We start from the raw sequence: 12,130 nt of genomic DNA, 5'->3' as shown, positions 1-12,130 counted from the left end.
CCATTTGGAGTTTATCTTTGTTTACGGTGTAAGAGAATGGTCGAGTTTCATTCTTCTGCATATAGCTGGAGGAACAGACTTCTGCCGGCATTTCTGTTGCTCTTGTTGGAGAGTCCAGGTTGCATTGAAGGCGTCCCGGTGCCAGGGCTGGGAGAGGTATGGCTCACTGCGCGTGCGCGGACGCCACAGCCTTCCTCTGCGGGATGGGGGAGGTTTTGAAAAGAGCAGGCCGGGCAGAGGTTCTAGCTAAGTAAAGAGCCAGCCTTGTCATCATCGCTCTGTATTTAAATGCAAGAGGGTTGAGGGGAATTGAAGAAACCAACTAGAGACCTCTCAGAAGATGTAATTCATTATCAGTGAGACAGAGTCAGGGTAACAAATAATTTTCAGAAATAAATGCCAAACCAGGGAGATCAAGGAAATGGCACTCTTTTCTTAATTTTTAAATTTTTTAATCAAGATTTTATGTATTTATTTATCAGAGAGAGAGGGAGCGGGAGGGAGAGAGAGAGGACAAGCAGGGGAACGGCAGGCCGAGGGAGAAGCAGGCTCCCCGCTGAGCAAGGAGGCCAGTGTGGGACTCGATCCCAGAAGCCTGGGGTCATGCCCTGAGCCGAAGGCAGCCGTTAATGGACTGCAGCACCCAGGTGTCCCGGCACCATCTTTTTATAAGGGGAGGTCAGGGGAGGTCAGGGATAACTGAGTAGTTCTTCCCAAGACTGGTCCGTACGGCGCCAGGGCACTCTTCTCAGGGTCCCTGGGGGGGTTGGTGCTTGAGCAGCTGCTGGTAGAACCTGGTTCTCAGCGGGTTCGAGCTCTACAGAGAGGTGGCGTGTCGGCCCTGCGGTCCCCTGGCAGAGTGCCTGGCATGCCCTGGGGTGCTGTGTTTGCCAAGTGGCAGGATCGCCTTGGGAGTGTTGCAGAGTCCCTGTGAGTGTGTGTCACGGAGTCCCTGCGGCTGTGTGTCAGGGCTCCGGTTTCCGGGAACAGCGTTCAGCAGCGCGAGGCTGCAAGTTTTGCTTAAGGCTCCTGCACAGCATGTGTGTGTGTTTCTGTCATCGATTATCGATTAGCAGGAGCCGCGTCTACTGCTGCAGTACAGGGGATGGGCGTCGTTCACGCTAATGTCCAGTGACCCTGTGTGCCGGTGTGCCAAAAGGACCACTTTTAGGGAACAGTTTTTCCTATGAAATCTCTGCATAAGATAACTCTCCCACCCCCAGGCCATGAGGTGCCCTTAATAACCCTCTCAGTCCTGTGGGCGTACGAGAATGTGCGTCTTTGGAAAGTCAGACGCGGGGCAGCTGGATGTCTCTGTGGCATCGAGCACTGGTTTGGGCCGTACTTGACTGCACAGCGCTGGCCTGGGCTCTAGCGATGACAGATGCGCTCCCCGCTGGCAGACCGTGTCCCTGGGTGCTCCCCGAGCTCCGTCCGCCCCTGCACATCCCTGTCTTCTGTGCACACTCACCGTGGTCTGGCCACGCTTCCCGCAGGCTCCCTCTCCCTCCTCTGTGTCTGTTTTGGGTGAGGTGCTGACATCCATCCAGGTTTCACCACTGAAAATTGGGGTCATTTCTTTCTTACCTCTGAAGCCAGGCCCTGTCACCCTATAACCCTTTGCACCCCGAGCCCGTGCTGCCCATGTGCCAGAGGTGCCCCTTTGCTGGTGTGCTTGTTTCCTCCAGCACAGGAACCAGAGCCCTTCTGGGGAATGTCTGGTGTGTGGGCCCATGCAGCTGGGCTGAGGAGTACCCGGTGTGAAAGCGGGTGTGGTGTCATCACGTGTCTTTCCTGAGAAGGACGGGGACCTGGCAGGGATGGGGGTGCTGGGCTGAGGATGATGGCGGGGGAGGGTTGGGGCCCGAGGGGCTCCTGCGACATGGAAGAGCAGATGTGGATAAGAAGAGAAACAGCTTTGGGAGGGAAGATAGGAGTTTTCCAAACATCTGTTTCATTTCTGCTGCTGTCTTATCCTGGAGATCTGGAATGTGTTTCTACTTGGTTTTCCGGGTACCTGGACCAGGATGGCTTTAGGGTGACAGGTGCAGTCTCCCTACACATCCAGAGTCCGACAGAGCACCCCTCCCACTGTGGGACTTAGTGGTTCCCCTGTTTATTCTCCGGCCCGGAGTGAGGGAGCCACGGGCCAGGTGTGCTCTGATTCAGAGGCGCGAGGATTTGTGTAGCTTGTCTGCTGCTCCGTGAGGAGAGGACCACACTAAGTACCTTGTGCTACTGGTCTCATCAGAGTTTAGTGGTTTCTCATAAAGGATAAGTTCTTTAACTTTTTTCTCTTTATGGTCATATTTACTATTAGCAAGGTGTTTCTTAGAGAATTTGTTGTTGGGTTATGTTAGTTTTGTAAATACATTTTAAAATTAGCAACATCATATCTTAGGAAACATTTTCCCAATGTATTTGCAACATTCAAATTTGTGATTGATTAAATTTTTTGTGTGTTTGTGTTTACATCTAGGAAGTGGAAAAGGAAGACTTTGATTCAGAAAGTGCCGGAGCAGATGAATATACAGCTTGTTTTGAGGATGATTTTGAAGTTTGTATAAAGTTAAAATTTTTTGCAGCTTAAAAATAATGTGTTCTAAAATATGCTTGCTTTTTTTTTTTTTTTAAATATTTTATTTATTTATTTGAGAGGGAGACAGTGGGGAGAGCATGAGCGAGGAGAAGGTCAGAGGGAGAAGCAGCGAACCAGCGTCTCGAAGCCGACTCCTTGTGATGCCGGGAGCCCGATGCAGGACTTGATCCCGGGACTCCGGGATCATGACCTGAGACAAAGGCAGTCGCTTAACCAACTGAGCCCCCCAGATGCCCTAAAATCTGCTTTCTTAACTTAATAGCCTTATTTCTCTCTTTTCGTTACCCTTAATACTCTATATCTGGGTGATTTAGGCTTGTTACCAATAAAAAGTGGTATACTTCTTTCAATGCTTACCAATCCGATGTAATTCAATGATTTTACAATTGCACATATCAAGTGCACTGCACCCAGATGTGAGTGTGCATATTGGAACAAACATCTGTGTGTGCGGAGGACACAGCCCCCCCCCACACCCCGTCACGTTCTCAGCACAGAACGTTAGCACGTCAGTGTTACTAACAGGTGTCAGTGTATGTAAATCTGTACAGTGGGCTTCATTTTCAGAGAAAAAGGCAGCAGTTTATACAGATTTTTAACTCAGTGACACTGACATCCGTTAACTGTAAAAGTTTTTCTTAGCTGTAATGAGCATTTTGTCTATTTTAATTCTAGACGGTGCGTTTGTTCCATGTGTGTTCTTTAAAGTCAGGTTGTCTTCCAAGGTCCAAAGCTGGGATTTTTGTTTGTAGGACTACGAAGACGACTTTGAGGTTTGTGACGGAGATGACAGCTCTGAGGAGCTGGAAGCAAGAGAGAAGATCGAAGAGCTTCCTCTGGCCCGAAAAAAGGAGATACAAGAAGTTCAGAAAGCCATTAATGCCGAGAACGAAAGGGTCAGCGAATTGTCCTGCAGACTGGCTCAGAAGCAGGGTCCTCCGGAGGGTGAGAGGGACTCGAAGACAGGTACACGCGTCCGTCTCTCAGGACAGCGGGCACCCACGCCCGCACGGTCCTTGGGGGCAGAATCCTTCTAATTAGGTGGCAGACGTGTGAGTGTCCTGTGCTCCCGCAAGGGTGCCATGTGGGACACTCAGAAGATACTGGTCCTGTGCGTCAGGGACCGTCCGAGGGGGAGAGCTGCGCGTGGCCTCCCTGGGGGCGGCCTGCAGCCTGCGGGCGGCTGTGAGCACAGGTCGTTCTGGGGTGCTCACGCAGGAGCCACCAGTCCTGGGTGCGGCCCTGTTCACCTTTCCTGTGGTGTCAGTCGGCCCGTCTGTAGCACGTCCTGTTTTCGGATGCCACCGCCTTTGAGTTTCACACAGGAAAGTGACCAGGTTCGGAGAGAGGCTCAGAGCCAATGGGAGCCTATGTGGGTGGTGGCCGCGGGGCTGAGGCCCGGTTTGAGGAGATGGGGTCGGGAACGTGGGCCGCCGGATGTGTCTCACGAGCACTCCTGAGGGAGCCCTTCTTCCCAGGGGGTTTCCTCTACAGAGTTAGAAATGGCACTGTGCTATGATAAAGTCACTTGTAAGAGGAGAACTAAATATTTTCAAGTCGCTTAAAGGGAAAGCTGTGACGTTCTGATAAAAAACTAGCGTTGAACATAGCACCAAAGATCAAATAGGACAATGTTAAAAATATTGCCGGGTGATATACTACTTTAAATTATCTAGTAAAACAATTAGCAGTTAATACAACTAATTGTAGTTAATAATTAATATGATACAACAATGCAAACGAACGTAGGCAGAATGATTACTATCCTCATTTTTTTAAAGTTTTATGTATTGAAGTAACTTCTGCAGTCCACGTGGGCTCAAACTCATGACGGGGATCCAGAGTCTCCTGTTCTGACCGAGCCGGCCAAGCGCCCCTAGTCCCCTCGCGTTCTGTGCCGGCCGCAGAGGAGGCAGAGCCGAGCTGGCGAGTGCTGACCCGCCGAAGGTTCTCTGAGCTTTGGCGAACCAGCGTCTCGGGAGCCAGGGAGTGGTCCCGCGTGAGAGATGCTTCAGTGTCACGACACAACATTCTTTCTTTGTGCAGGTGCACTCGGTTCCCCCGCCAGAACCCCAGTTTGTGGAATTTTCGTTGATTTTGCCACAGCCTCACGCCGTGAGAAGAGTCGGACTCAGGCCCTTAAGCAAAAGTAGGTGTGTTGGGAGTTTGTGAGGGGATTTTAATATACTTCGACATGCTTTAAAAAATGGAGCTTTTCTTTTCATTTTCACTGCAGACGTTAGGTACATTTTTAAATTTGTGCCGCGCTTCTCTGTGTTCTGCTGTCGTGTTAATAGTGTCCGTGTGTGGCCCGCTCTCCCCTCCACTCGGTGTCCAGCGTCCAGATCCTGGAGTCACCCTGGGAGTCGGGGCCTGTCTTGGCTGAAGGGATCACAGCCATGCGCTCCCTGACCTGCCTGAGCTGGGCCCTCCGGTGTGTGGGCGCCGGGCTCCCCCTCGGGGTGCAGCTGGCACCACCTAGTGCCTGCACGCCGGCGGCCTCAGTGTCCCCGGGTCCCTGTCTCAGACGGGGAGGCTGAGTTGTCAGGGTCCGTAGTACTAGCGCTTGGTGACACGTGGCGCGAGCTCCCTCTTTGTCCCAAGCACTGTGCCGCCGTGTGCTAACTACGTCACTCGGCCCTGCGGCTCCGCGTTACAGATGAGGACATGAGGCTAAGGGTCAGCGTCTGGACGGCGGAGCTGAGCGGGGAACCCAGGGCCCCCAGGTGGCGCAGCCCACGCTTACAATTTAAGAATTCATAAAATTAGAAATTTATGAAAGTCAAGGTGTATAGTCTCAAGTAAAGGGTTTATCGTATTAAACTCAAGTATGATTTAGGAGTAAACGTAAAAATTATATGTTTTTAGGAAACCGTGTTTAAAAGTCATCATTCCGTCTAGCTCGGTACGCGACTTTAGTGGGTGCTTAGGAAACTTTGCTTAATAAACTCATAAATCATGATTAATAAGAATAAGTTTTCATATCATTTTTGTTGTCCTTATATTTTGGGCCTTCACAATAGTAATATCAGTTTTTGCCGCTATGGCTAGGTTTTGTTTTTGCTTTAACCTCATTCAAGTCTTGGAAACTACATATGCTTTAGTGTAATTTTTAGAGACTCGGAGAGAATCAGAACCACGCAGTGTCATGTGTGGGCATAGATAAATGTCAGCTGGAATTACGTTCTAGAAAGCAAGAAGATGATCGTTGCAAGTTCTGTGTATTGGTTGTGGCAGGCAGTGGGGGGCCCTTGCTGGGCACAGGTCATCCCACGGTTTCAGGTCCTGGGATGTTACCGTATTATGGTACATAAGTGTACGTGTATTATTTGAATTACTTCGAGTCAGAAATGACGCTGAACATGGAGGACTGTGGAGGTGCTAATTCGGGAAGGTGTGACAGTGGCCAGAGCGTAAGGTCATGGAAAGGTGGCCGTTAGTGGGGATGTCTGAGGACGGGCATGTAAGGGGGGACGGGGCAGATCTCATTTGCAAGCTGCCCGGTGGTGGAGACCATTCCCCACACGCAGTCTGAGCACCAGCCGTGTGGAAATCCTAGTAAATGGGAGAGAACAAACGCTCCGGCCAGGCAGAGCTCGTGTCCAGTGTGGGTGATGAGCTGTGAATTCTGGGCTTGGTCCTGGGCAGGCCACAGGAGGGGCCCAGAAGGAAAGAGAGACCAGCTCAGGTGAGTGGAGAAAGACGGTGCGTGAGGCCAGGGGAACCCACAAACAGGAAGCACGCTGGCGGCCTCCTCGGGCGGGAGGGGCCACGGGCTGTGTCGTGTGCTGCTTGGCCACCTCCTGTCTGAGCATCTCGGAAGGGTGGCCTAAAGGATGGCGTGTACCTGACCACAGCCCGGGTGACCTCACAGGATGTAACCCTTCGGATCAAGGCATCAGTTCATGAAGTGACGTCCTTGCTTTCCATGGAAGTTCTAGGCAGGCACATATTCTAACTTTATTTTGTGTTCACGTCTGGCGCACGGAATTAGAAGCAAAAATTTGGTTCATTCTCTCTTTGCATTGCTGGTGCATGACTTGTTATTAACAACTGCTGAGTACCTCAGACTCACACACACAGGAAAATCGGGTCCTCGGCAATGACCTGATCTGATCATAAGCTTCCTCATGCTCCCCCGTGATTCCCTTTGTGCATCATCAATTTGACTTTCTCTTGCCTGCATTTGTTTTAAAGGATGCGCAGTACAAGGCTGCTTCGGCTCCTGGACTTGGATTTTTCCTTCACTTTCTCTCTCTTGGATCTGCCCCCAGTGAATGAATATGACATGTATATCAGAAACTTTGGGAAAAAAAATACCAAGCAGGTGAGCAAAGATGGGTTAACTAAGTGGCAAAATGCAAGTGCAGCCCCATGAGGGACTCGTACTGTGCCGTGTGCCGTTCCGGAACATGAGGGCTTGGGACCTGTGAGGGTGCAGGCCTGAGGAGAGGGAGCGCCTCCATCGTGTGGTGCACATGAACCTGGGGAGATAGGGCAGACGTCCCCCCGGGCTCCAGGGGCTCCCAGGCGGGGACGGATGGCCCGCGTGGAATGGAGTACGCTCCCAGACGTGCAGATGTTTTGTTAAAAGTCAAGCAGAGTGTTGCGTTTGGATCCCTTGCCCGTGCCTGCCTTCTCCCCCGGGTCTCAGAGTGCCCGCCCCGCTGCCCCTGCCCGCCTCGCTCTGTTACCTTGCTTTCCTCCCGCCCCTCCCCGGCGAGTCCCCAGTGCACGTCCGTCCTTCAGGTGAAGCCCTCCCTCGTGGCTTGCTCCGAATTCTCTCTCCTCGTCCAGACTTGCCACATCCGCACCACACACGCTGTACTCCCCTGCTGGACTCTCGGTGTTAGTTCTGTGACTGTCCAGCTTCCCAGCAAGGGTGTAAAGTCGGGCATCGTCTCTTATATTCTTCTTCTGTCCCTGATGCTGTCAGCGGTCGGCAAGCACTTGGGGTTGCTCCATCTGTACGACTCTCTCCACAGAGAGAAGGTCACAGGGCAAACCTCGGTGAGCTGCCACCTCAGTCTTGGCTTCGAGGCTGACTCCCTCCGTCCTTGAGCAGATGACCTGCTCACCTCAAAGCTATTCGTGACACGTTGATCTTTACTGAAGCGTGTGCCTTTGCAAAATAAAACAAGTTGCGTTTGGTTTTACGAAGCCAGAGAATGTTCTGAGAAGACAGGAAGTTGGTGAGCTGGGCGGCAGTATCGTCAAACCAAAGCTGACTTGTTTTGTCCGGAATGAGGGAGTGTCTGTGCTGTGTGAACGGAGGTTTTGGGCTCCCCATGAGAACGCTTCCTTGGGATCGTGTTTGAACAGACGGCCAGAAGGAGAGCAGCGAGCTGTGTGTAAAGCGGATGTGCTCTCTGAAAGTGGGGGGGCCGTTGGTTTTGGGGTTGGATGCTCTTGGCTCTCTGGGCTGGCAGGAGCTGTGTTTCACGGAGGTGCTTCCGTGCTGGGGGAACCACCTCCTGCAGGTTGGGTGGGGAGTTTTTGCCCCCGCGAGGTTGTGCTGGAACCTCCTGGGGGCCTTTCTCCTCGGGTTGGGTTGGGTCGGGTCGTACCCTTGATGCAGGTGCACCCTGTGGAGCCCAGGGCTTGCCCTACGGCAGAGGTGGAGGTGGGCGCTCTGGGTCCTCAGGCCCAAGGTCTTGGAAGCCTCGAGGTCGGGGTGCTGAGCCTCAGGCTTTTGATGTGTAGCTGCTTCCGTCCCCTGAGCTGCTGACTCGGTTGCTCTGGGACTGGGGGCTCCGGCTCAGGGAGCTCCTTCCGCTTCGGTCCAATTTTTACTCAACAGTTGAATGTGATTATTTGAAAACACCTTCAAAAATTAGGCCTGTATGTATCAACATGTGAAACCCAGTGGTCTCTGCAGGATTGTTATTCCAACCAACACCTTTGACAAAAACAGGAAGACTCATGATTAACTTTAAAACTTGTTTTTTCCTTTTTGGGGGGTGGGAAGGAGCTCGGAAGGTGACACCGAGCACTAATTCCAGCGTCTCTCTCTCGTTTTCAAGGCCTACGTCCAGTACAACGAGGATGCTGTGGACAGAGACATCCAGACTGAGGAGACAGAGACCCGAGGGGTGTGGACGCAGCACCCTGCCGAGGGCGCCGCTGCGTCAGGCGGTGAGAGGTCTTTGCTCTTGAGTGCCGCCTGCGGTGTCACGATGTCGTTTCCCATGTGGTGTTTGTGACCTTTCCTGTCCTTTCTTGTGCTGTTTTCCAGGTGTGGTTGTTAGTGTGTGACTAGGGAGACACTCTGTTCTTCCCAAGAGCAGGCTAGCTCTTGGGACTCACTGACATGAGCCCTGAGCTAGGGTCCCAGTGGGCCTTGACGGGGGCTGGTGACTCTGGTTCCTAAGCAGAGGGAGGCCACATTCACACAGGTGCTTTCCGATGGGCCTGTTCTCACTAATAGAGAACTTCCTCGATGCGGTTGTTTCCAGACATGCTGCTGCTGCGTGGAAGCCGGGGGAGGGCCCGGGGAGTGCCGGTCGCCTTCCTAATGGATTGTTCGTCACGGGACGTAGCCTGTGTGGTGGGGGCCCTATTGCTCCCTTTTCTCAGGGAAGCCCCCACTAAGAAAAGAAGATACCCAACCCTGACACAAAGTGAATAAACTGATGCCTTTAACTATTTCCCCAAAGCATGTCAGTAGGGTCCTGTGTACAGACTTTCTGTAAAACGAGGTGCAGCTGTTTCTGAAAAAATCGTGATGGATCTAGAGAACAGTGTAAAATTCTCTGACTTTTCCTTCCAGGGAAAAGTTTGTAACAATTCTTTGAACCCTAAGGTGTGTAAAACGTGAAGTTTAGGGTCGACTTCATTGGTTCAGCGCAGCCTGCTCTCCTTAGGGAGCGGGAGCGGAGAGCTCTGTGATGTGGCCACCGCACCGAAGGTCGACACGCCCCGGCTGTCCAGCTTCCTCCGGGCGGCCTGCCAGGTACGCGCGCGACCGTCCCCGTGGGACGTGTGTCAGCACGAGGCGTGTGTGTGTGTGGGGATTCCGTACTGGCACGCCGATGGCTTAGGTTTAGCATAAATAGAGACGGAGAGCCAGACTTGCTCAGTTGTGAAGGCAGCTGTTCACTACAGTCTTCAAAATTAGTAAATTCATGACTTTTAACTGATTGTGGAAATTTACAAAATGCCTCCAAAGATGATGGGAACAGCCGGTTGAACCCCATGCACACTGCTGGTTGTCCACTCCTGGCCGATGGGCTCATCCGTGCCCCTCACTCCCCCACCCCCAGCTATTTCTGAGCAGACACTCGGCCCCTCCGCGTTTCCGCATGAGTCTCTCCGAAGGCTCAACATTAGCAATACTCCTTAAGTCGATCAAGAGACCAGTCGCTCACATGCCCTCCGTTGTCTCCTGTGTCTTTGTGGAGCGGCACGTGTGGTGAGCACGGACCCTGACGGTGGGTTTGGAGCCAGCCTGTTTCTCCGTCTGTGTTCTGGACACACGGTGGTCCCTTCTTCCCCCCGCGTGTGTTAGGGAGAGGGTCTGTGCATCCTCAGAGAGATGACACTTTCACGTAATTTTAAATTTAATGGCCTCTCTTCTAGGGTCCATTAATGGGGATCTACGAGGAGAGAGCCCTTGGGTACAGGGTGAGGAGGAGGAGGTTGGGGTGGAGTAGGAATGAACGAGGCCAGAGCGGGCGGGGTTGGGTCGGGGCTGACCTTGACCTGCCGGCTCTCCTTCACCTTCTGCAGCCCGGCCTCCCGTGTCTCCTGGCTCTGCCGCGTGTACCCCTGCCCCGTCATCCCCTAACTAGACGTGACCCTGTTAGAACCATGCCAGAGATGCACGGCTCATTCTCTCCTTGCCGCGGCCCCATGAGAAAGACAGTGGTGGTGTGTCCATGCCACGTGTGTGCCCCTTCTTTAGTCAAGAAGACTGGGGTGGTCCACTGTTTTCCTTCTCCTGTTGTTTTTAGCAAAGGCATTTAAGTAAGGGTTCTCCTGCGGGGTTTATGTTAATGTCACTTTACCTCTTCGTTTCTGTTATTGTGCACAAAGAACAACGTAATTTTGTTCTGTTGGTTTCTGTGACGTCTGGAATTTAAGCAGTTGTTTTCGGAAATGTGATAGATGCATAGGTCATGACTTGTGCGTTCTGTGTTGTTCTTACGAAAGTGCGTATGTTTGCTTACGAAGGACTGCTCACTGTCTTTGAAAGGTGATTGCGGTTCTGCTTGAAGAGGACCGTTTGGGACCCGAGCCCAGCTGGAGCCCTGGGACGCAGGACGGCACCCTGCCCATCAGTGACAGGTCCTCGCAGCTGAACACCGGCCTGCCGTTCCTTCAGAGTAAGGGCCGCTCTGCGGGTGCGTCGGTGCGGACAGAGCACTCTTTACTGTTGCCTCCCATGTCCCTGTCGCGGGGCTTCCCGACCCAACCCAGCCTCCGCGGCCCTCTGAAGGGCAAGGTGGGTCTCCTTCTAAAAAGGAAGCCCCCTTAGAGTCAAGTGAACATGCCTCCGACGGGACAGCCGGGCGCGCTGTGATCTCAGCGAGATCCTCCTCAGGGAGCTGAGGGTCTGTGGGTTTGGGTTAGATCCTGTTTCTTCCAGTCCCTTATGTGGTTTCCCTGGGCCCCTTGCAGGGCAGCCCCGGGAGCCGCGCGAGGGGGTGTCCCTGACTGCTCGGTGCTTCCCACGGGCCCCCGTCCCCGGATCTCGGCGGTCCCTGAGCGGTCCCCGAGCGCCGCAGGCCGAGTGGCTGCGTGCGCGTGAGACTGTTGAGACTGCCCGAAGCCCAGTGCGTTCACGTGCTCAAGCTGACGTTTCGGGAGCTGGTCACCTCTGCCTCGACCCAGCTGCTGAGGTCGTGGCCGCAGCCTGGTCCCAGTCTGTGCTCTGAAGGAGGCAGAGGAGTGTGTGAGTCTCTTCAGTAACTCGCGTCTCGTGCTGCACGCAGAGGGCACAGATGGCGCCTGTTGGGAGAGAACGGATGTCCTCAGGCTTTACCCGAAGCCAGAGAGAGCCGGCAGGGAGAGCCCGTGGTCGGGCAGTATTGGGGTTGCACCGGGAAAGGCACAGTGCGATGCCGGCAAGACCAGCTTCTGCAGCTGCCACGACCCCCCGGGTGCCCAGCGGCCTGCTCGCCTGGCGTCCGGGGCCCCCGGGGAGCGGGCGTTGGTGCCGCTCGCTGGAGGCGTTTCTTCTGGCCTGTCCGCTGTCTAGACATTTAGACTTTCTTGTGTTCCTGCGCATTAACTAGGTCCAAAAATGGCAATATTAGTTTAAAAGATCTCACGTTCTGTGAGAATTTTTCATTTTTGAAAAGGTAAGAGTTACCCTATAAGAAAAATAGTTGATCATTGTCTCTGTAGAGCTGAGAACACACGTCACACTCCTACACTCACCGCACCCCAAGGCATGGGAGTTGAAGATGTGCTTTCGTCCGGGTCAGGACGAGTGACAGTGGTTCACGAAAGCCGAGGGAGCTTGGGCCAGATACATGCATCTAGGATCCTTTGTGAGGGACATGGGACGCACGTATGTTCTCGTAGGAC

At 53.2% G+C, this 12,130-nt stretch overlaps 1 protein-coding gene across 9 annotated transcripts in view; it reads left to right on the top strand.

Moving 5' to 3' along the window:
- WDR60 (WD repeat domain 60) overlaps positions 1-12,130 on the top strand; it is a 54,776-nt gene that overhangs the window by 21,888 nt on the left and 20,758 nt on the right. For 6 of the 9 annotated variants that reach the window (XM_032304537.1, XM_032304536.1, XM_032304540.1 and 3 more), the window contains 8 exons: positions 2,480-2,557; positions 3,352-3,565; positions 4,646-4,748; positions 6,797-6,926; positions 8,623-8,734; positions 9,463-9,551; positions 10,794-10,923; positions 11,533-11,700. In XM_032304537.1, the coding sequence (XP_032160428.1) occupies positions 2,480-2,557; positions 3,352-3,565; positions 4,646-4,748; positions 6,797-6,926; positions 8,623-8,734; positions 9,463-9,551; positions 10,794-10,923; positions 11,533-11,700 (1,024 nt within the window). Of the gene's footprint in view, positions 1-2,479; positions 2,558-3,351; positions 3,566-4,645; positions 4,749-6,796; positions 6,927-8,622; positions 8,735-9,462; positions 9,552-10,793; positions 10,942-11,532; positions 11,701-12,130 lie in introns of all 9 variants that reach the window. The other 3 variants (XM_032304543.1, XM_032304539.1, XM_032304538.1) reach the window with 2 other exon arrangements.

Source organism: Mustela erminea, chromosome 11, assembly GCF_009829155.1.
Source record: "Mustela erminea isolate mMusErm1 chromosome 11, mMusErm1.Pri, whole genome shotgun sequence".
NCBI classification, from domain to species: Eukaryota; Metazoa; Chordata; class Mammalia; order Carnivora; family Mustelidae; genus Mustela; species Mustela erminea.
The sequence above is the reverse complement of the archived record's forward strand: the minus strand, read 5'-3'. Positions and strand labels throughout refer to the sequence as shown.